Source organism: Telopea speciosissima, chromosome 9, assembly GCF_018873765.1.
Source record: "Telopea speciosissima isolate NSW1024214 ecotype Mountain lineage chromosome 9, Tspe_v1, whole genome shotgun sequence".
In the NCBI taxonomy this organism is placed as follows: Eukaryota; Viridiplantae; Streptophyta; class Magnoliopsida; order Proteales; family Proteaceae; genus Telopea; species Telopea speciosissima.
In genome coordinates, this window is record NC_057924.1 from 1,909,605 (window position 1) to 1,934,748 (window position 25,144).

General features: G+C 37.8%; 2 protein-coding genes across 5 annotated transcripts in view; both read right to left on the reverse strand.

Annotated features, from left to right (window-relative positions):
- Positions 1-1,745: 1,745 nt before the first annotated feature.
- Positions 1,746-7,973, reverse strand: LOC122639343 (protein C2-DOMAIN ABA-RELATED 11). The gene is made up of 4 exons (XM_043832172.1): positions 7,897-7,973; positions 7,092-7,243; positions 2,883-2,978; positions 1,746-2,117 (listed from the first exon to the last, which is right to left on the reverse strand). Exons 2-4 carry the CDS (start codon positions 7,200-7,202, stop codon positions 1,809-1,811), a joined length of 516 nt encoding a protein of 171 aa, XP_043688107.1. The 5' UTR covers positions 7,203-7,243; positions 7,897-7,973; the 3' UTR covers positions 1,746-1,808.
- A 3,164-nt stretch (positions 7,974-11,137) lies between these two features.
- Positions 11,138-25,144, reverse strand: part of LOC122639884 (sister chromatid cohesion protein PDS5 homolog A-B) — a 34,311-nt gene continuing 20,304 nt past the window's right edge. For 2 of the 4 annotated variants that reach the window (XM_043832904.1, XM_043832907.1), the window contains 13 exons: positions 23,076-23,232; positions 22,806-22,952; positions 19,563-19,643; positions 18,778-19,467; positions 18,587-18,697; positions 17,002-17,081; positions 14,168-14,219; positions 13,985-14,071; positions 13,831-13,880; positions 13,556-13,624; positions 13,305-13,456; positions 11,685-12,058; positions 11,138-11,588 (listed from right to left, as the gene is read on the reverse strand). In XM_043832904.1, coding sequence (XP_043688839.1) covers positions 11,553-11,588; positions 11,685-12,058; positions 13,305-13,456; positions 13,556-13,624; positions 13,831-13,880; positions 13,985-14,071; positions 14,168-14,219; positions 17,002-17,081; positions 18,587-18,697; positions 18,778-19,467; positions 19,563-19,643; positions 22,806-22,952; positions 23,076-23,232 — 2,086 coding nt within the window. In that variant the 3' untranslated portion in view covers positions 11,138-11,552. The remainder of the gene's footprint in view (positions 11,589-11,684; positions 12,059-13,304; positions 13,457-13,555; positions 13,625-13,830; positions 13,881-13,984; positions 14,072-14,167; positions 14,220-17,001; positions 17,082-18,586; positions 18,698-18,777; positions 19,468-19,562; positions 19,644-22,805; positions 22,953-23,075; positions 23,233-25,144) is intronic. The other 2 variants (XM_043832905.1, XM_043832906.1) reach the window with 2 other exon arrangements.

The window sequence follows — 25,144 nt, forward strand, 5'->3', positions numbered from 1 at the left end:
TTGGGGGCTCTATGGGCTAACCATTATGCAATAAGTTGATACTTTTGATTTGATGAAGAGATATTCGTGTCTACGAATTGAAGCCTTTGTGTGACAGTGTTAGAGGTGTTTGGTTTCTAAAAAAATATCTTTCGTATCTCGCATGTGAGTTGTACATCTTACCGGCCGAGTTTCCCTCCACCCACTGTGAATGGGATCACCACCCACTTGTGAATGGGATCCCATTCACCGAGGGGCTGGAGAGGGCAGGAATGAATATTAGAAGGGTATTTTGGAACATACTAAAACCTAGGAAGGGTTATTGAACCCTAGGATGGTGGGTGAACCGTCCTCTATAGGTGGAGGAAAATTTTGTCTACAATTATATATTATAAAATATATGGGCAAGAGATCGCCGCATGGTTGTGTAGCCTTGCACCACCAGGAGGGCCAATGAGAGCACGTGTAGGGGCAATGACATGGATGGGTTTTTTGATTTCACAATGGGGTAGGGTTATTAATTCGCGAGCTCTGTGTCTGGGTGTTGGAACCATGCAACCAAGTAACATTTTTTTCCCCATATTATATATATTGGATCAGGTGGGGCACAAGAACCATGCAACCCCAAATTATATATACATGGTCAGCCTGGGCTGGGCTGTGCTGGGCTCAGCCCAAGACCTCAGTATAAGCCCAGCCAGCCCTACCTCGGGTTGGAAATCTCAATCCTAGACGTATTTCAGTGTTGGAGAAAGTTATTCACCGCCCAAGATGAAGAGAATAGGTTCAGATGTGGTAGCTTAAGAAATTCTTACTTCACTGTGGGTGAAGGGAAACTCGGTCATTCAATATTTAACAACCAAATCCTTTTGATATGGATGGTGCTCCGTACTCTTACTCTAAAACTTCAAATTCACTCTAGAAGAGCATGTACATTCTTCGAATTCAAATGTTTAGGAATATGATTAGAAAAAAGATGTTCCAAGTTAAAGAGTATTCTTGAGGTAAATTGAAATTTTGACTTAGTTGGACACAAGATCCATAGTGAACCAAATATTAAACATGCTTCCTTTCTCCATTCTATGAAAATCCATTTATACAGATAATGACATAGATATGCTTTATCAAGATGATGGTCTCCACTTTAAAGGTTACAACAAGGGGAGTGTCACTATCATGAGTCATGTTGAGTAATAGAGTTTAGGTTTGTATCTATGTTGAGTCATAGTTGTATTTATGAATCAACAGACACAAGCCCTAGCTCTACAACTCAGCATAACAGATTTTCATCCTCTCAAGTAAACTGCCCAGTGCACATTTTAAGTGCATCCATTGGTGACCACTGCACTTGAGAGGATAAAATCCAAGAACATGTTTTTGACCATCGTTGGCTACACTTTAACAGTGCACTGGGCAGTACACCGCACTTGAGAGAATAAAAATTCCAACAGAACTCACAATAGGGACACACTCCCCCTATGTGAGTAACCTTTAACAATGCCAATTTGAGGTTGGCAAGTGAATCAACTTGGATTACAATCCAATCTCAAGCACCAGTTCGAAAGGGTTCTCGCTGAATCCATCACACACTAGTTACCCTTCACTTATCCAAATTGTTAGTAACTATCTGTGTCTACTGCAGCAAAATAGACCATATTATACCCATGATCCCGAACATCCAATCTCTCCTTGCAGAAAGTGCCCCCCCCCCCCCCTCTTTTGTCTTTAAAGATCAATCGAATCAGAAAGAGGCCACAATTGTGTAAAATTATAAATACTAGCATCTTCATTGCTGTAATTAAAGTTCAATTCAACCTCCATTTTTACATTCAACTTGAAGGAGCCTGATGGGAATCAGAAGGAAGATCAACCCACTTGACTTTTAACTCAATCTCTCCAGATTCAACCTCACACAGCCTCAACCAAACATCCTGCACAATCTCTCCATCTACACAATTCACAGAGCTCTCCCTGACTAGGCAATTGTCACTGGCTGGGACCACCTTTCTGATCATTGTCTCCCCATCTGATACACGTAGAACCCGTCTCAGCCGTGCAGCGGATGCTATGGGTTGGATGGTGAGGTGAGCCCGACCCATTTTGTCATCCGCCTTAAAACGGTCTCTGTCAAACACCTCCTGTTTAAGAGTAGGAAATATGGTAAAGACACAGATGTACTATGCAACATCATGAATGTCATATATGGGGATAAAATTTCAATCTTCAAGTATAATCCATATGCAACGGAAAGAAGAGCACAGACTAGCTAAATGGTTTCAGTGGATTTATAATAAGCTAATATTAGAAAACTAGAGATGCCTTTATGAAGGAAACAGAAAATTTGTATTGGTATGGCCAAAGATCTGGTTCAGCGGTGGATAAAATGATCAATACAAGAGATCAGAAGTTGTATAACTTATTGTGTTCCATGTCGTATCTTGTTGACATGGGTACTTCCGTACTTGGGAGTGACATGAAGGATCTATGCAATAGAGACCAAAAGCCGTGAAACCAGTCAATGTGCTCCTTTGTGGATAGGTCACAGGCTAAATCAAACTGACACAAATTATACAAACCATCTTAGTCATTAAATACATTGACTGTTGAGAATTCTTCTGGTCATAACTGGGGGTTAAAAAATGAAGATAGTCCAGATACTAAAAGTTTGGCTCTACCAATTCATGACGTATTTCTATGGGACTACAGGACAATGGGTGCATCCACTTGAGGCCTAAAATGCTCAACCAATTTTATATTTCCTCCAACAGTGGCATGGTGATCAAGCAAAGAGTAAAAACTTCAGAGAATAGTTATATAAAAGAGAGGCTGTCATTGACCAAATTTCGTAACTCAGATTTTAAATGGTTCACAGAAAGTGAAATATGCAAACATAGGGAACTTACCAAGTTTAGAACTCCAATGGGTTCAGTTACTGAGAACGTAAACTCTTCATTCCAGACAGGATTCAGGCAACTGTTAATAACCTTGGTCTTCACAGTCTGGTAGAAACAATGAAAAAAATAATGTCTGATTAAAATCAAAGTTTGATATGAGATAATGAAAGAATAAGACAGGAGGTTAAAAATGGTGGTTTGATGAGGCCCAAGCATTAAAAGATTCCGACATGATGACAAGTTTACATTAAATAAAAGTTATATAATACAGGAGATCAAAGTTTTACTCAGTATAGTAATAATAATAAGAGAAAAATACTTGGACACCCCCTGTCCTATGGCCTAATTACTTGTTCTCCCCAACTTTTCAAACAATTACTTGAACACCCCCTGCAGTTTACCATTTCTTTCGAGTAGGTCAAGTTCGTTAGTTTAGCGATGATGTCATCAGTTAAATTTTTTTTAATGCCTAAACTACCCTTAAAGAGTACTGAAGTGATGGATTTACCCTCTTCATCTTCCTGCAACCAAAAAAAAAAAAGGGGCAGCCATGGCTGCTGTTTCAAAAACCATTAGGGCATATTGTGAGCATACCGCAGCTAGGTAACAAAGCCCTAACTTTTACCACAAATCCTTGCTGAAACACTATCTCCTATATGTAACCCTAACCTGGAACCTCCACCGCAAGCCACGGCATTAACAACGAAGGTGGTGGCAACGACACAACAAATTGGGCCAGGAAGAAGAGTGCCAAAGGAGGGATAATCGGTTTCTGTTTGACGAATCGATCTCATCCTTGATCTCTTCCACTTCAGACTCCTCTTCCTCTAACGAATCTTTCGCCCTCTCTTTATTTACTCCTTTTCCCATTACTACCTTCGTTTTGAGTTTTCCAAGTTGCTTATGGCAGATGGGTTTTGCATCTTCTGGCGTTTCAGAAGTAATTTATTGTAGGACACTAGGGCAGGGATAATGGGTTTTTCTTCTATTGTTTTTTCTTTGGTGGGTAAGGGAGGTTTTGGTTTCTTGTACTATAGGTGGGGTTGAGAATGGGAATTTTGTGGTAAATTTCAGGAGATAATTTGTGGGTTTGTGTCAATATTGTTATATTTTAGGGGATTTGTGGTGGTTTTGGACTTGAGATTGGTGGTTTTCAAGTCCAGTTTAGTGGTTTTGAGGGCGGAAACTTTTAAGCGGTTCAATTCAAATTCGAAAGTTCGCAGCAGTTTGGCTATTTGAGAGTGTTTCAGAAGCAGATCGAACACCTTTGGATGCAGTTATTTTTGTTGACTCTATTGGAGGATTAGGGTGGTTTTAGCCTGTCATTGGTGGCGTTACATTTGTAAATTTTCCGTCAGAAACGTTATGGGCTTGTTTTAGTTTCCGGAGATGAATTCGAATATGCAAGATTTTTTCAAAGTTTTTCGGTTCCTCGTTTGAAATCACAGCTTGAAAGTTGAAACCCCTTTCAGAGAGGAAATCACGATCTGTTAATGAGCGTTATACTATGAGGTTTCCCCAATCTGAGCTTTCCTGGGTTGTTTGCAGGAGGAAGAAGAAGGAGAGTAATTTGGTAATTTTAATTTCACTGTTTTCTATTGAATAGGTGATAAGGGTAAAATGGACATTTCCATTTAAACACTAACAGCAGACTAACACCGTCAGGTTTCAGGGGGTGTCAAGTAATTGTTCAAAACGTTGGTAATCGTAAGCAAAATGACCATAGTACAGGGGGTGTCCAAGTAATTTTCTCCAATAATAACTAAGAACAAACCTATTGAGCTGGGTCACTGCCTTGGAACCTGCAAAAGCGGGAACTAACGAAATTCCAAACCTACATTCTCTTTTATTCTTACACGTTTCTTTAATATCATGGCTAAAAATATTTTAGCTTCCTTGATATGGATTTCATGTGTTAGTGTGATGGCATGGAACTAAGGAATTCCTAACCCAAATTACAGAAATTAAGGTTTGATGCTTAGGACTAAATTAGGGTAGAAAGGAATGGGCTGATTAAGGTTACGGGTTAAGGCTAGAAAGGAAGTTCAAGAACAGAAACAATTGAGTCTGAAGAAACCAAGATCAAAGGAATAACAGAATTGGGAACATGACAAGGCTAGGGCTTGGCTGGAAGAAACTGATATCTCACAAACTCGGACTTTGCTTGGGTGGAAACTCCACTAGAGTACTTGACTAGGAGAGACGCATCAGTGGTCAGAATCTCAGCCTAAACTGAAGTCTACAGCAGGGTGCGATCAGGGCTAACGCTAACTTACAATAAAACAGGGCAGATAGCAAGACAAATGAAATGAGGGTTGGAATGATGGTATAATGGATTGGTCTGAGAGGAATGAACAGGGTTGGTGGGTGAAGTTACAGAACAAACCAAGCAGAACAGAGAAAGTTATGAGAAGTAGCAGATGCTGGAAAATAACACTAGAAAACAGAGCAACTGCAGGGTATGGAAAACAAAGGAAATCTGACCTGATTGCTGGCTTTCAATTGGGTGATCTGCAGGGACTGAAGTTGGGACAATAGAGGTAGATTAACAGTAGCAATGGAGACCAGATATCCCCTTGGTTAGGCTGCGGAATCCACCCTCAGACTCAAGGAGAATCCTCTCCAATACTCACACAGTACTACAGTAGTGCCATGGGGAATCCACCCTTAGAGTTTGAGGAATCAAACTCAAGACCAAAAGAATCCACACCACAATAAGCGAGCAACAATTTTCAATAATCAAAGAGAATGCTTTACAAGGAAGGGCCAACCATTTTCTATAGAGAAGGGTTCAGTCTGGCTGCTAGGACTCCAAGTACAAAACTTTCCTGATACAGACTATAAATCGAAAATAGAAACTACTCTAACCTATGAAGAAATTTCCAGAACAATAACAAATTTTAAAACTAACTACCAGAACCCAAAATAAAAACTATGAACTCCTAAGCTGCTGCTGATAGAAACCTCTAGAAACACAAAATAAAAAGTACTAGCACCTCATCCCATATAGGACTCTAACCCCTCAAACTTTGGCTTATAGAAATTGATCCATTACAACAGAAAACCCAAGAATACTTAGCCCATGACCCAAATACATGGATTTAGTTCACGATATTGGTGATGGTATCGGTCACAGCCGATACCGATACGTATCAGCTGGAACGGCCCCATTCTAGATCAAGACAACATTTTTTTTCCATAAAAAAACCATATCCGTACCACTCATACCATATCGGCCGATCCATAATGGTCAGACATTGGTATTACCGATACGAAACGGCCAACATGGTCAATCCAATACTGATTCCTAAAACCGTGCCCATATAACCCATTGGGGACTTAAGATTGAATCTAGTTAAGGCTGATTGATCAAATTTGGTGTCACTGCCTGCACAATAATGACTGAACAAGTAGTAAACTCAATAAGGCTTCACTGTAAGCTGTTGGTCCATATTTTCTCAATATGTTCAGGTTTCGAAAATGACAATAAATGAATCATTCAATAAATAAATAAAAGAATGGATAGCGTGAGTAACAAAACAATTGCCTTTTTTTTTTTTTTTGTAAAGAACAAAATAATGCCTGACATGTCTTGAGCAAGTGCCTAAGAAGAAGAAAAGGCCCCAGTTAGCTATAAATAAAAAATGGAGACTCTATCTTTCTTTTCCCCCCCTTAAATTTCAGTTGAAATCACTTTGTTCCAAATCTATTAAAAGCTTAAGAGCACCATAGATTTTGAGTTCAATCAACTATTTGAATACACAATATACAGATAAAAGAAGACCAGAAAAGACAACAGTTGAATCCTGCATAATATAGAGTGAAGAAAAATTCTCATAAACCCTTTCAGGATCCCCTAAATAGTTAAACTAAAAGAACAAAGTAAACTATAAGTTGAAGAACGTAGAACAACAACCATAAGTTGAAGAACGTAGAACAACAAACAGGTGACGCCACAGTTAGCATACCTGCACACAAAACCTGGCCGTCTATAAACTTTTTTTTATGAATTAAGAGATTTACTTGATTACAACATTATGGAATAATTCATTCAGATGATCAGACCAGAAAGCAACATATCCAAAGGAGAAAAAAAGATATCAACAAACTCAATATTGAATGGATAGTTGGTGGTCGAATTAAAAAGAAAAAGGAAAAATTAAGTGGTTCCACAGTAGACAGAATGCGAGAAGACCAAAAGTAGAACTGAAAATAGACCTGATTGCCCAGCTTGACGATGACATAAGGATCACTACTCTTGAAATCCCGGACTACTAGCCTTTTCCCCTGTGCTACAGTTACTTTTAGCAGCCCGACGAGCTCACCCATATATCCACCTCTACGAAGAAATCAACTTCTGAGAGAACACCATGCCAAAAATGTTAAGCACAACATAATTCACGGTAAGCATATTGCCTAAAATATCCTCAAAAAATCACAAGAAACAAGAGAATCAAGTCCAGATAACAGATGATAAATCCATTCTTTCACTGAATTAGACACCACAAACTAAGATGTACATGTCAAACCTTGGAAGAGACGTTTATTACTTTCATGCAAGAGATGAATCAACCAAATGACCAAATATGGTCCAGAAAAAGTATAAAACAAAATAAACTATCATCGTCACCACAATCCCATCCCATCCCACCACTTATCAAAATGAAAGAGGAAAGAGAGAAGAAAAATGAAACGGTACATGCGAATTAAGTAGGTAAAAATGCATAAAAGCTGCAACTACATAGTCGACGGGAGAGGAAAGTATCAAAACATTGCTTCGCTTTACTTCTATTAATCTAACGGCAACGACTCCAAGACCTCAGTGGAAAGCAAATAAGCAGCATAGAACAACAATCGCCATAGAAGTCTATCTAAACCCTCTGAATTATTTTTAAACCCCTAAAATAAAAATCAAATTGAGAGAGAAAACAAACCGCAATAACTCCACAATTCTGAACGTATTACAGAAGCAATTTAACTAACAAGAATAAAAAAAAAACACTTGAGGCAAACTGAATCTTACGCAAAAGGAGGAAAAATGAAAACCGAATTATCTGAAGAACTGCATCGAAGCGCACTCAGTACGTGTCCTGTAGAACAACATCAAGGCGAGAAGAAAACCCACAAACGAGTTGCACCGGAGACCCAAAAAAGCCAAAGTTTACCTGTCGGTGTTTCAGTCTCCTTCGAGATCTTTTCCTGCCGAGTGCCGAGTGCCGAGTGCCGACTATTATATACAAAGACAGACACACCAGCGATTCTACTCGCTGACGCAGTGATATGCCTAATGGCTAAATGCTCGCTCTACTTAGACTTGCTCAAACCCTCTGAATTCTGTTTGACCCCGTGCTTGACGGGTCACAGAAAAAGAGCCAAAATACCTGGTCCAGCTGGATCAAGAAATCCTTTCCTCTACAATTAATCGATTGACACGTGGATATGTATTAAACGTGTAACCCAAACTGAACCGGAATTAAATTCGAACCAAACTGAACCAAAACAAATTCGTGGACGTTTTTTTTGGGGGGAGAGTTTTCTGGGGAGCATGGTCCCTACGCATGTGTGGAGGCCAATGGGAGTGTTTGCGGAGGTATTAACCAAGGGAGCATTTTTGCCTGTCATTGCGAATGGACGGTCATTTTGCCCCCTCTCTCATAAGAGAGGGTTAGAAAGACAAATCCCCCACCTATTTGACACATCGTAACCCTCATCCCTCTCGAATTTTTATCCTGTCAGGTTCTCTGTCCGGTACGATTGTCCAATTCCTCTCTTAGGGACGCAAAAATGACAACTTAACCTCACTTGGGCAGTGTGCTCGAAAGGAGGTTAGGTCGTCATTTTTGGCCTTCTATGAAAGGAACCAGGCAACTATACCAGACAAGGAACCGGAGAAGATAATGATCCCACCCCTCTCATGCATGAAAACCTTCCCTTTAATATTTGAAGATTTTATTTCTTAAAATAAATGAAAAAAAAAAAAATCAATTAACAGACTGTCTTTTTGCAGTTTTCTTATCTAACAACTGCTTGTCAAGTGGAATTCAATTTCTTGACCAAAAATCTATTTGTCAATCCAAAATTGAGATAGAAACAATACCAAATCTAGCCTTCATGCTAGCTATCAAACTCAATTCACACCAAATTAGAGAGAACGCAAGCACATTTTGGTGGGGAATAAGAAGGATAACCAAAGATGTTTATGCTTCAAATTATAAGAAAATCTTATGTAGATTGAAGAACCAGAGTGAGTTGGCTGGTGTTTTAAGAATCAAGATCAGATCAGTTGGATCAATCGATTCATATCTGAATTGGCTAAGGCCGATCTGGATCGGTTAATCTATACTAATTTATAAAGTTAAGGCACATATTGGTCGATTTTGGTCAATTCCTGAACAGTCCAGACTGATCCTGAGCCGACCCCGATTCTGTTGGTTTCAAGAGAAGATATCAGAGCTAGGCACCTCATCCGGACTCTTCAGTGTAGCTTTTTTTTTTTTTTTTTTTTTCTTTCCAAATTATAACCTGACATTACAACTCAGATTGGGGTGAAGAATATTAAAAAGATTTAAGGCTGCGTTTGATATTCATTATTGGAATGCATTCTAAGTTGATTTTGCATTCTCCGATGATAAAATAATTTTTTTTTGATGAATCTGATGATAAAATGTTTTTATTGTTTAAGAATGCAAAATCAACCTAAATTGCAATCATGCATACCAAACACAGCCTAATTATGTCAAGAAAGTTTTCAGAATTTTTTCGTCACTAGTGATGTAACTTTATGATAGGACTCTGCAGCAATTATTCCCCTTCTTAATTGTAGAATGTAGAAGGTTGAAAACACCATTTCCCATATTAATCAAAGGTCAAATCTCCATAGGGAAGAGATGGATCAGGAGAAGAAACTGGGTCCAATTCAAAACCCTAATTCACTTGGGGCTATAGTGTCAAAAGGCCAAATACTTTCACCCTAAACATATTTTCTTGAGTCGCAGCCAAAAAGTAATGCTCTTTAAATATGGAAGAGCATTGAAAAGACAAAAATCATGGTTTAAAAAATTGATTTGTTGAAGAATAGGCGTATGAGAAAACCCATAGATACCTCAATTGGATGATGTCACATGTTCATATTTTTAAGGTGTTTGAATTCTACAGAATGATTGAGTGAATTGATCAACAATAATAGGACTTGGAATTTGTGCCCCTTTTTTTTAATGAGAAGTTGGAAGGTCTTTGCTTTGTTTGTGTTCCTCCTTTGATGTGTTCAAACATAATCGACATATTATAATAGAGAGACATGGTCAAAGGGAAACTACAGAAACGATCAAGACTACAAATTCTCTATCTAGAAGGGTATCCAGGAGTTACTCCCTACACGAACAATGATCCAAAAATTTCTTAAAAATCCATCTTTAGTGCTATATCCTCCTCAGGAATCAGAATTGAGATTTTAAGTGCACATTTGAGAAAGAACTCATCAGGCTTTCCATTCAACTTCTCTGTCAAAAAAGGGGAAATTTGTTGATTGTAGCCAAGAGGCACCTTATCGGCATATGCTATTTAGCAGGCCAAGAACAACCTGGTTATATATATATATATCAACAGGAACACGACAGAATTTTATCATTTTTTAACCAATGTTGCGGAGAACAATCATATTTTTTAAAAACCAAGGTACCCAAATATATACTGAGACAGAAACAGAGGCTACACATTCCTCAGATACTCAGGAATGCTTGTCACTTTGCACTGCAGAATACCATTTTGATAATCAAGAGGTGAACTAATGATTCTGTTACTGCTCACTCTGGTTGCCACACTTTAATGGTTGATTCCAAGCAAGGTTTAAAAACCCTGAATCGCAGTAAAATTCAGATCAGCCCCGAACGATTCCCATCTGATAAAAGATTGGTCAGGATTCATGAAACATCGATAAGAATCAACCCACATAAACCCTAACCCTAGTTTTTGGAAGTGGATCAGGCTGAGCCGTATCAGCCAGAATGTGTATTGGCCGATCTGATCCCAATTTTTGAAACCCTGATTCCAAATGCAAATCAACAAGAAGCATGGGTGGGATCAGGACGATCTGTCTTGAATCTAGAAGCCGAATTACAAGGGATTGAGGCAGCACTAGAGTGCAAAGGCCTTCGGCCCATCAGATCAATAACAATCATTTGTCAATCTCATGATTCGACCGGAAGAGGATCATAGAGCATACAAGGTATGCATTAAGCTAGCAAAAAGGGTAGAGGGTGAAGTTTAAGCTAGCAAAAAGAGTACAGAAGGGTGAAGTTTAAGATAATACACTTACAGAAGGTTAGTTGAATACATAGCATGATTACTGTACATGTTGCCCATCAGCTCCATCAATAGTAGCCTGTTTATTGGATGGGCTACAATCCAGGACCCCAGGTATTATAAACATGCAATAATCCTAAGTGCCTAACACAGGTTAATACATAGGACAGCTGGAACTGGAACAATGTTACATGAATGTAGATGGCAAAAATACTATGCATAGCACATGAGCCCCCAATGAGAGGAATGATTAGCACTGTTTATAAAGTATCCCTGCTTAATTAGAAAAGTTCAGTGATACATCTCTTGATCCTCATTTAGGCATTGGCAACAACCTCGAACTTCTGATGATGCCACTGCTTGTATCTTAAACTGGATTTATACTCCTTTCCTTCCCCGATGCTTCCATGTGCTCTGCATGGGTAAAATTAGTCAAGATACTGGATTGTAGAAAAATATAAAAAGCAGAGAAAAATTTACAGACAAGGTACAAGACTAAGAGGCAAGTACAAGGGGTTCATTGTCAGAATTATCCGAATCTCCAGCGTCTCCAGATTCAGAAGGATCTGATTTCTCATTCTTGTCGAATGCACTTCCTTTGGAATCTGATTGCTCTTCTTTATTGGATTCCTCCTCATCAGATGGGCTACTCTCTGCAGCTTCCACCTGTTCTTCAGAATCTGATTCTGATTCTTCGTTGCCACCCTGTGCATTTGATGTGTTCTTAGCTGAATACTGCACCCGCTCCCCCTCAGACTCTGGCTTCTCTTCTTCGTCGGATTCCTCTGTACCTGTTGCGCACATCTCAACTTCATCTTTAGAAAATGGTTTCTCCGCACATGATTCTTCTGCCAGGCTCCTTTTTGTTTTATCTACCCGTTTCTCTTCAAAATCACCATGAACAAAAGCAAAGAAGTCAAAATACTCTGGCATTTTAAATGTTTTTCTAATAACATATGTACAAAGTCAATTGTGTAGGAATTAATATATTCCCTAATAGAGGCGTCTGTTTATAAACACTGAAGGGTTTTGTAGGTCGGCTATCTCAATGATATATCTATAAAAACAAACCATTTCTGAACAGAATTTCAACCCATGATCAGTTCTCATTATTGAAGAAGATCAATGGATGTGAAAGGTGCCTCTTGGATAATTTCAAATGGTGTGTGTTGTATACAGGTAGTTACTATTTTCTGTTGGATGAAAGGCGAGATGACAGTGCATTGATCAATTTGGTCCAGGATCAGAGGGGATTGCTGTAAAATTTCAACCAGATATTAACAAAAAGGGTGTTCAAGTGGCGACTGTAAAACAATACAAATTGTTGACGATAAGAATGTTATACTCTGAAGTCCAACCTGAGAGGCAGTCTCTAATATGCATAACATGTTTTTGAATGGGGGTGGACATGCCCCAATTGGAATATACAAGCCCATTCGTTTGGAAAATATAGGGTTACAAAATGTCTCTTACATTTATGGATGTTACCCGCTTTCATTATGTTATCTCCCTTGAGAGCCACTTCACAGAATTAATGCTCTCTCCATCTTGATTTCCCCTCCCCTCTATCTCCAATGAATCCAAGTGTCTAAACCTATTGAAGCAACCTCATTCAGTAGTAACTTTTTTCCAACATGATTTTCTTGTCGTCTTTATCTGGCACTGAGACAAGCACAAGTCTGTATAGTGTGAAGTTTCTACACTTAATTTGGTAGATGTATCCAGATTTATTTTAAACAGCTAAATATGCAGATTGTAGCATAAATTCTCTATCTACCATAAAAATGTCCCAAAATTGGTGAATCTTCAGATCAGAATCAATCGCCTCAGAACTGAACTTCTATACAAACTTGCCAGATTTTTCTTGTCTCACTTCAACTCCTTGTAAGTGGTAGTTTTCAGGGACGCATTTTCAATTTCCTCAATCATATCTAAATGCACCAGAGTTCCAAACTACAAGATTGCTCAATCTTCAGGAACTATAGCCCATTGAATCTCCAAGTATCAATGGATCCTACCCCCATAAACTAAAATGCCATAACATTTCTGTTTTCTTTTCTAACTAAAAGTTTAATGTAACATTCCTGATGCTAACTTTGTATGAAGAAGATCACAGCCAAGGATTGTTACCTGCGTTCACTCCATTTTGTTTTACAGTTATGGTGTGCTTGGGACTTGAGTGAGAAGCACTTCCACTCTCAACTTCTGTGTCAGCATCACTTTTACTTTCTGATATATGATTTTGTCTATGCCCCACGGTTTTCTTCAGTGTTCTTTTCTGTCTGTCCACAGACAAAGGATACATCACCCAAACTTGAAGTTCATAAAGCAATAACATAAATACTTTTATATAAATACACCAAGAGAAAGATTCCTCTCACTTCTTATTGGATTTCTTATTCCATCTTGATCTGCCTGAAGTCCTTTTGTTCTGTTTCTGCTGCGGTGACCTATAAGGAGGATAATGAAATATCAAGTACTGAACTAGCTGTCTCCAAACAATTAGTATCCTTTGGCAATGAGGAACATTACAAGTACACCAGAACCTAGATGCAGCAGGTTGAGAACTACCAATGTGACAGTAACCTACCAAACACCTTTTTCAATGATGAAAGAGAAGGGAACAATTTTCTCAATGAAGTCAGAAGATACTTACACCCCTTTAGAGACTCCTTTAGAGGGGGATATTTTTGGTGATTTTAACCGCTGTAAAAGATATTAACAAACAATACCGCATTAGAAACTTGCGTAACCATTGATAGCTGCCAGGAGAAACATGGTTTCAGCAGCAAGCAGAAGTACAACGATACCTCTGTAGGGTTGGGAGTATCACGAATGAGCTCCCATTGTTCCTTCTCTAAATTAAGTACTTCCACATCTCCATCGTCATATAATATCTTCAATTCAAGATAGTTAGGTTGGCAATCTCTTAAAAGAGAGGACAGAGATAGGTATGTGAAAAAAATCAACCTAATAGAAAAGGAGCAGCTTACCGCATGTTTTCCCTTTCTTGGATCATAAGATTGTATCACACCTTCATAAAACCTGTGGACATTAGCAACATATCTTACAACAAAGCAACATCCAAATAGCTCACTCTTGAAAGATAAGACTGTCACGGACATCAACCACAAGGTATCAAGTTAGACCTTAAAGCCACTCTACAATATTAGCATATTCGATATGGCAAGGAGGAATTTCGGTACTAGTGTTCAGAAGAAGAACATTAACTGTTCAATCTAGGTTACAGGGAGAGAAGAGACAGCAATGACTTTAAATTTCATCTAGAAAGTTCAAACTCAAGCCATTGATTGGGAAACTAAAGTCGATAAATTCTGCTGCTACAATGAATTCTTTCTACTCACAGATTGAGCAGGACAAATCAAGAGCCCAAACCCCAAATTCAAAGATAAAAAACTGATGCTTTTTTTTTATTTTACCCTTTTTTATGCATAACAAGAAAAGAATACCCAAATTATAGAAGCCAAGAACTTGTGAGATGGGTCACCAAAAAGAAGTTAGAAATTAATGACCACAAGCATAATGAGTAGAGGTGGAATCTGAATCCACAATGAAAGCTCAGGTCTGTAACACATTCTTATTTGCATCATTTCCCCCTAGTCAGCTCGTTCACCATCTCATTTTTCATTCATTTGTAACTAAGGAAAGTATCAATATGTCCACAACACATGGGGATGAGAAGCTCATAAAAAACAAAAAATATATATATATTTTTTAACAAAAGGTCACAGTCACACCAAAGGATTCATCCTTGTTGTCTAACATTTTAAAATCATAATAATGATAATAGGACAGAAATCATGTAGCCAACCTCATTTAGCTGGGAAAAAGGCTTGGTTGAGTTGAATTTAGTTGAATAATGGAAATAGATTCTGGGAAAATGTTTCACTGTCTGGCAGCTGTTTCCCACAACATGGAGGACTGATTAGGTTATTCTGATCATAGATAGTTTTCCTCTGGATTTGCAACATGTCCAATTTAGATGTCCATCTGCAATGTATAGCTCATCATCTTGTATTTTCCGGAAGTCGAAATTCTCCCCCAACCCCCCCCCCCTTTTTTCGGGCTAACGAAACTGTCACATGGCAGATATGCCCAAGATACAAAGAATGGCTTCATTCTCGACCAAACAAGGAAAATGACTCCCATAAATTACATATAAAATTTAAAACTTTAACACGAGATTTCAATCCAGCAACATAGTTGACACAACGTCTAGGAGATCCAAGGCATTGGAGGGGGCCTCCAGGCAAGACGACACCAACAAGATGCCTAGGTGACCAACGCGCCTGGACGCTTAGTCGACACCTTGACAACTATGTCTCGGAATACAACTTTAATCAATAGTACTTTTACGCTGCAATTTTCCAGTAAAAGTAGTAAGAAATGAAGGATAATAAAAGCTATGTGACCAAGAGATAGACCAAAGTGACTATTTTTTCCCCTTAAATACGGCTAATAATGCATAAAGAGAGACACTAAGAGAATTTGGCCCACAGAAGCAGAGCAAATGGCATGAAAGGATGGGGTACTTCTATTGACATGTGATTGAAATTTGAAGGGAAACCTTGTGAGATACCAATAAAACAAGCCACAAATGTAAGGGAGTAAGATGCTGAAAGAAAAAGATGATAAACGCATAGACTTAATGTAGCTGATCTAAGCAAGTTTATGGATGAGCCTCACAAAAATAAATGATAGAATCAGAAATGGAATTGTGCACAGGAACCAAGGGATGGCAATGTTAAACAAAAAGGAGTTAGTAAAGCAATGGTGCAACTAGTTGATGACGAAGAGCAACAACTTCCAAATAATTCTCCCATGAGACTGAATAAGGATTTTGTTCCATTCCTCCACAAGGTCAATAAGCTTCCTTAGAGAGGATACAGAAAACACCAAAAAAAACAGGATGAGTAAAGCAAATTTCAGGTCCTTTTTTTTTTATTGTCAGGGTTTCAGAATTTTGAATAAACAATAATACATAAGCCATTGTGGACCAGAATTATCATGCTTGGGATTTGGAACATTATGATAATCATCATAATTACAATAATTCAACCGACCAAAAATAAAAAAAAACATCCAAACTAAAACCATAAAATATTTCAATCTACAGTGCCTTTGATCTAGCAAAACCAGTACAGCAGATAACCCTTTGTTCTGCATTTCTTAATTTCCTAAAATAGCTTATTTGAAATGCCAATGAAGAACTAGGTAAACATCTCATAGTTACGCTACTAGCAGTCTAGCACGGTTTTAGTCATACATACTTTAACCATACAAGAAGCACCTCCAATTGGGAACCCTGCAAAAGCAGGACTGGTACTCATTTGGGTCCTTTTTATACATAATATATATATAATAGAAAAGCACATATCACCATCAGCATAATTCGTGCAATTTGCAGGATAAATTACACCGTTCAACAGTGGAAAGGAATATTCTAATTAGATATATTCACAATCAAAGAACTGATTCCTTCTTGGATAACCAAAAATCTAAAGCAACAACCTAAATCCACATATGTAATTGGAAAAAAATTGTTGATACTATGGATAAAAATTGGGTTATTTCATGTTTCTCTCCATCTTTACTGCCTTTGCATTGAAAAGCATTTACTCTAATATAAATGGCACAAACAAGAATTCCAGGAGGTTAATCATGGCAAGAGTGCTTGGTGCCACATTCTTCTGTAAGGATCTGTCAAACACTTATATTTTAGGGGATCAACAAAGTGATTCCTTTTGGAGACATCCAATCCATGACTATCTTTTGTCTGCTTATGCAAATGAACAGAAACACTTACTGCTTATCCAGTGGCCACCAGACTTTAATTCTGCACCCAATCAGGTCTGTTCTGTGATTATCGCTTCCCTTCAAAGAACACTGTGGAGTATAACCAGAACCAATAGATAAAAATTATAGCCCATTCTTTTACAAGGACGCTACAACAAAAGTAAAGCAAATCCACACTTCAATTGAGTTGGATATACAGCACACAAAATCAAGTAAAGCAAGAAGCAAAGAGCTTGTCCACTGAAGGAATTCACATGGGTAGGAATTAGTTGAGCATTGGCATACTTACATGCAGACATGCATATATTTGTTAGAAAAGAAAATAAAAATCAAAGAAATGAAGGGGTAAGTTTCCAACAGCAGTGATGTACAGAGAATTAACAAGGGCAGAAATCACGCACAGGGCAGCTTAAGGGGTGGTCCAATGGAATCCAAACTTGTTAGACACTCCAACCTCAACCTCCTCTAATAAGTTCAGCAACTCATTGCCATGTGGCCAAGAAAGAACTGTTTGCTTGTCTTTTTTCCTTTCGAAAAAAATCACAAAAAGAAAATTTTCAACAACTGTTAAACAGAGGGAAACATGAGATACATGGTGGGTTTAGGGATGTCTGGGAGCAGGGTGATTGCACCACACAGCTTGCCAATCCAGAATGTCCTGCTTTATATGGACAGGCGGGATGGCTATGTTACCCCTTTATATGCTTAGTGGACAGTTGGGTACAATTTGACCATGCCAGCTAACAATTGTTGGAGCAAGGTAAAGAAACAGGTTTTAGTTTTTTGCATATGTATCAGGAAAGTTATCATACGGGCTTCAGCATAAAAACCCACTGCTTTTCCACCACATGGAGGATGACGCGGCAAATTTCAACTGTTTGATAGATAGGATGTCCACTGGATTAGCCATATACCAAATTTGGATGTTCAATTCAACCCTATGACCCACCTTATACTGGACTTCTCCCCTGTATTTTCAATCCTGATTTCTTTAACTTATCTTTGACTATTTCAATATTTCTCCACCCTACTTTTTGCCCCGTGGAAGATTCTGTTCGGGTTGAAATTTCACAGGTGAATAGAGGCAGCATGGTTTACATATGCTCAAAATTGTGGCGGTTACAATTTGGACAACTGTGCCAGCCCTAGCACAACAATCATTGTGCTACACCTGTCCTGAAATAAAATACATATGAAGACAAAAAGGACCATCACCTTGAAAAATAGGATCGACCAAGGAATAAAAAACAGGATCAGTTATCAAAACAAGAAAACTATACCACTAATAACCCAATGCAAATCCAACTTCTAAACATTGATAGAAACCAATTTTAACAAAATCTAAAAAACGCAATACTATAACATATATAAGCAAGTACTAGGATAATATAGCATGAAAGCCTCGATATTGTTGTACATAAGATAACAGTACTATAAGTAGCCAGAGTAATGCATCTGATTATTTGATGTTAAGTAGATCCTAACAGCAGGTTTAAGTTAATATAAAAAAAAGAGCCTCCAGTCCAAAAATATAAAACTGAAAATAATTTAAAATACTGTAACATGCTGATAAAAGAACAAGGTGGAAGTAAGACCTTTGCCAATCCTGCTATACTTCTTCTTTTCCGCTTCCTGATATTTCCCACAGAGGATTTGGCATTATCTATGGAACTGTTCTTATCAGTCTTCACCAACACATCGAGCTTCTGCAAACACATGTACAAAAGAATCCTCACTATCAAATTCGTACATCTACCTAAGAAGTCCGATCAATGAAATGTCTCACCTTCAGCTCATGTTCATTAGCTTTGTCAACCATATGTGCGGCATCATCCAAATGACGACTGGTGCCTTTACGTTTTGATGAGGAGCTTTTCTTTGTAGGCAAGCATGATGCCAACAAGTCTGAACCAGTGGGTTCAGCCATTTCCTTCTCTGAAGTAATTTTATCTTCTGAATCAGAGTCCGTGTCAACATCCATTTTAGTAGGCTGCAAAGAGGATATTTCTGTCCGATGTGAATTGTCTGCAGAAGCATTTCCCAAACTCTTTAAGGAGCTCCTTGACACAGAATTTTTTTTAATGCCCTGAGATGATGACCTCCTGCGTTTAGGTACTGCAATGGATGTTGTGTCATTCCTTTTTCTTCTCTTTCTTTTCCGAGATATTGGAACTCTCTCTCCCATGCTTTGATCATCTTCTGTTTCTTCACCTAGAAGACATCCATGACCATTCCTCGAGTCCAAGTTCTTGGATTTTTCAAGATTTTCAACATTTATTTCCCTCACCATTCCTAAGATATCAATATCAGTTTCTTTGTTTTTTCTTTCAGCTGGTAAAGCTTTATTTTTCACCACTTTCCTTGCCTTGGTTCGTTGAGAAATCAAACGTTTCATCATCTTCCCAAGTGGCACTTCATTCTCATCTCTATCAGTAGCCTTCAGAACCTTCTCATCCTCAAGAACCTCAGAATGGACCTGATGGCAATACCAAAACCACATAAAAAGAAGTTATCAGAAAGATGCCTATGACAATATGGAGAGTGATAGAAATCCTTATGTGAAGAGCATACCAATCCATTAGCTTCCAACTTAAGAGACTCAAAATGTGCCATGACATCATCATTAGCCAACCATGTTTTCCCCTCATTGACCTAAAAGAAATATGAACCAAAATTAACTTAAACACCACCATTAGGATGGGCATGGATAAAAAAGACCAGCTCTGCAGCCAAAGACAAGTCAAAAAACACTATCTAAATTTCTACAAAAGAAAGAATTTAATGCAACAATTATGATTGTCCGAAAGACATAGGATGAAGGATGCAGGTTGCCTCAGAAAGAAATACCAATAACAGCATTAACAAAGGCTTCAAAAGTAGAGTTCATTACAGCTGCATAATTATCTTATGATTTAAAATACACCAAATTAGATGGCCAGTAGCACCAACTCACGAACGAAGACAGATAATTGCGTAGATAGGAGGACGAAACGAACCAACCACTTGTCCTGATCAAAACAATTGAGGAAAGAAAAAGAACGGTGGCCCCTTTTGCCCAAGGGACATTATCGGAGAGACTTTAAGGAACACATTTCTATCAATATTTTCCCTTTTGTTTCATTTCTTTTTCCTTTTGTTATTTAAGAATCAAAGAGTCCATTCCTTATCATTATTTTCCATTTCTTTTCATTTCGTTCTTCCTTTGTTTTCTAATGAGCAATAGAGGTTATAACATAAATAATAGCCTTAAAAATCAGACCGTCACTAGTTACAAGGACCATTTTAAAGTTGTTCAGTAACAAATGTTATAAAGTTGATTAGGCTGTGAAGGTGGCATCGTGTTGTAAAGGGTGTCGCAGATGAATATCTAAGGAAATGGGACAGAACCAAGGCAAAACAAAGGATAGGACTAACCACCAGGGGTAGTGTTTAGTCAAACCTTCCAAAGCAATTAGGTCGTCTTATCATACTTGTATCATAAGATCAGATTCAAAGAGAGGAGTAAGTTTGATTAATGTTTAAGCAACTAAAATACAGGCCAGAACTTCAGCCAGTTTTGGAGCATTCCGAATATCAGCAACTACTCTGAGGATTATAGTCCATAAAATTAGGTCCACTAGGAATCATTTTGGTCCCAATTTGACTCAGCAATATAGTTTGGTTCCTAAGAAAAGGACGTGTATTTTTTTAGTTTTTAAGCAAGTTCCCAGAAATTTTCTACAGTCTAAGCACGAATTTAGTTGGCATATTTCTTAAGCAAGTTTCTTCATTTGAGTTTCTAATTCTGCATGGGGCCTATCCTTTCTCTACCAGCTATAACGCAAATTTTCAGTTAGTAGCATCGGTACCGGAAAGGTGATTTTAAGAGACGTATCGTATCGTATCATATCGGAGAGACACAAGATACACTAAAGATACACATGGAAATGTTTAGGATACATGCAAAATACAGTTTTAAATCATAAAACAGTATAAATAAGTAATAAATAAAATATATCATATATAAAGAGGAGAACAAAGTATGACGAGTCAAGTGCATTCAATTGATTATGTACAAAAGATGGAGTTTCTAACTTGACTAATACCCAAAGAAAAATGTCATTTTTAGTTTGGGGAAGATTAAGGGTTTAGATACACACCTCATTGCAGAAAAAACCTAGTTTGATGCAATCATTTAGGTTGTTTTTCACTAACCTAGTGATCCATTGCAAAAAGTGACACTAAAAATCAATATTTGACCAAAAAAATCAAAGTTTTAATGGAAAATTGTTATTGCGCAAATCTGGTTTCGATGCTTGATTGCATGTTGTTTAATAACCAAATGCTGATGAAATCAACACTACTAGAGTTGCTTTCACCAGTAGAAACAAGGAATCAAGTTGATTTTACCAAAACAAAATTGATTACAATGCCTTACAGGAGCTCTTGGTAAATGTTTTGAGTCATTGATCGAGTTATATAGTTTATAAGAGATGTATCAAGTGTATCGATAAGTATCAATCATATCGGGTCATGTAAAGACCATATACAGTTGATAGTTTTTTTAAGTATCGTATCGGTACCCTAAAAATAAGATTCACATCGGCGGATACATTGAGATACTTAAAACCTTGGTATCAAAGTTATTTTACTTTTTGCTCTGCTCACAGAGTTTGACCCTCTGTACATGCTTCTTTTCCTGTTTTTTCAGTAAGAAAATACTGCAGGCTAGTTAGCAACCACATAACATCCAATCAAAAGAAATGGCAAGAAAGATTATTGCAGTAACAATCAAAGCCTAAATTTTCTTCAACAAAGCAAAGAAAATCTACCAGATACTATACTGTAGCTGTAGTAAGGTATTAGCATATGGACATCTTGAATGGAGCTTATTGAAGCACTTAAAAGAAAAAAGGAGTTTCCTGAAGCTATCAAGGAAAAAAGTTTCTTGGCAAATCATCTAAATTCCTAAGCTAGATGGTCCCTTCTAACTGATGTTGAGAGATGATGTGACCGGTCCAGACCTCAAAGAACATGGAACCCTCAGGACTTGGTATGGTTCAGTTCTCAAATCAATGTTAGCTGTAGTTCTCACTATGTTTTGGATTTCACTTCACAATGCTAGGCAGCGAAGTTTCAAAACATCTAATGCTGAGAAAAGAGGCTTTCATTTGCAATGTAATTGCAATGTAGAAAAGGGCTATGGGGCAGACTCATACCACATAAGGAATAGATGACCTCACCAACATGTGGAGCCCTCTTGGGACTCCAGGTACGCTGTCACATGAAAGGTGATCTATTTACTTGGTGCATTAATCAGTAAAGCAATTGACCAAGTAAACAATATGAGGATTGAACTAAAAAGGAATACATTCAAGGGAACTTAGAGTTGCACCAATAGGTGAAAAGATGAGAGATGATCATTTGAGATTGTTTGGACATTGCAATTTGCAACAAAGACCAACAAATGCACCAAGGACACGTACATACAAATTGAAGGTTGTAAAAGAATGAGCAAAAGACCAAAAATAACCTGGATTGAAACAGTGAAAGGGAAAATGAGTACTTCCAAGTTAACAGCTGCTATTGGCTTTGAAAAGGTAGAATGGTGAAAAAGGATTCATGTAGTCCACCGGTGTTGACCAATTCACAATTGTATGTATGAGAGATACTTCTCTGAGTTACTTAACAAATGCCCCCTCCCCAAAAGAAGGATGGGCACTCCTAGACATATATTGTGTTGGTTGGCCCACTCAGAAGTCTTCCTTTCAACATCTTTCCAATGCATTAGTGAAGGTTTGAAAAGGAAAAAGTTTCCAGACAGAAAATACTCACCAAAGACTCAACACCTTCTTTCTTTTCTTGTGGTTTATATAGCGATGGAGGCAGTGGAACTGATGTTATTGACCCCATCATCTCATCCTTCTTTTGCACTAAACGCTTAGTGATTGACAGTCCAAGGTCACAAATTGCATGAGAATGCTGCAAATTTCAAAATTGCAACAATAAAATAAAATAAAAATATTCAAAGCCTCTGAAGAAAACATTGCAAAGATACTCAAGGGCACAAAAAAGCAGGAGGATCTGAAGAATCATATATCCCACCTTTGTCTTCGTTAAGTCAACTGTATCTTGTGAAAATTTGATAGTATGGAAGATGGAGATTATTGTACCAACACACTCCTCGTCTTTGCCAGTACTAACCCCTGACTTCTTGTCTTCATCTCCATGTAGCAGCAATGAAAGAAATAAATACAATTGCCTGCAAAATACAAAGAACTAAGTGCACTAACAAATAAGTAGAAACAGAAGCTGTTGCCAATTGTGTTCATCCACCTTTGCTTAAAACACAGAGATCATTCCAAGCTACAGACAAAATCCATCAATTTGGTTCTATCCGCATATACCAACTGATAACATATAAACAAGGAGGAATCATGTGTTTCTCAATACGGTTATTAAAAATAGATTGGCTAGCTACTGATAATCAGATTAAGTAGAAGTAATTGATTGTAAGAACTCAGAACTAACAGTCACATAGCTAATTTTCTTGATTCTCTTGAATATATCTACTAATAGCTATTTGCAATAAAGAACAAGGATTATTAATGTGAAAGATTGATCTTTTGCAAATTGCTTTAAAGGAAAAAGAGGAGACTAAAAAGGATTTGAAGGCTTATGCTCCTATAGACAATATTTCATTTTTAACTATAATAGTGGAAAATTATTCAGAGTGTGTGGAGCATTCACCAGGGCGTGCAGCCTGTATGAGGACAAGGTAGAATCTGTCAATCATCTGCTCTTAGCTGGTCTTTTCACCTGGGAGCCTTGAGGTGCTATTCTTAGAAAATTTGAAGTAACTGTTGGAATAATTGCATTTGATGTATGTGTCCATCTGCTCTTAGCTGGTCTTTTCACCTGGGAGCCTTGAGGTGCTATTCTTAGAAAATTTGAAGTAACTATTGGAATAATTGCATTTGATGTATGTGTCCATCAAATCCAATTTAATGTGATTAAATTAATTAAGATATTTTCATATTCATGTGCTTGTTGTGAACTTGTGATTATTTTGATAATGTGCAATTGGCAATTGCCCATTTTTACCGTTCCTAGTTCACAACTATGAATAGATTTGGGCACTATGTTCTAGGGTTGCCACATTGTATATTTCCTTAATGGTGATTAGTATGGAAATATAAATGTGGACACTTAATTGTGTAGAACATTGATCCATTGGAATTCCTGATTTAGTTTACCACCATTGTATTTGCAAAGGGAATTTCCGGTAGTTACTTTTTCCCATACTTGAGAGCCACTTATTGTTGTGTTTATATTTCATGCAATCTCCAATGGTTGATGTCTACTGACATGACTAACTACACACCAAACACTCGTTCTATGATTTATATGTGAGAATGAGGGTGTTCCTCAACAAGGTTTCACACCCCGATAGGATGAACATCCAAGTACATGAGTTATTAGATAATGATCGATCGGAATCCAGAGCCTCGGTAATATTAGATGTTATGATTTGAAAGACGTTTCAAATAATTTTGGTTGATCATTGGTCCTAATACTGTGCACTTGCAATTTTGGCAGGACATTTGTTTTCCATACTTGTGAGGGTGCATTGCGGATGTTGGTAGTGTGAGGAGAAAGTGTAATGAAAATATGAAAATATCTACCATAGGGGGTTTTCAGGTTACGCCTTTTGTGCAATTAAGGAAAACTTAAAGTATAGAGATTTTCTTTTGTGCAAATATGGACAACTTAAAGGGCTGTCCTTTAGGATCACACCACTTGATATGATCTTGACCATTGATTTATAATCTCCTGATTAAGGCTTTTTTATTGAAAGGGAGGCTTGGTTCAAACCCTAGTTGCTAACAATACAATTATTCTCAACAGTTGAGAGAGAGTTCTTGAGAGAGAAAAAGAGAGTTTTCTTCTTCCTCAAGCTAGGGTTTCTGCCATTGGAGCTGGAGCAAAGCTTTGGTGATCATACTTTTGTGTTGCATTCCTTTGGAGGAACATGCCATTAGTGCGTTCTAGGTAACCTACTTATCCCAATGATTGATTCGTTATCACATGTTCATTGAGATCCTGTCTATAATTTTTGTTATGTATCTAGTTCCGTATCGCTTCTGCTGCCGCTAACATTCTATGCTAACCCC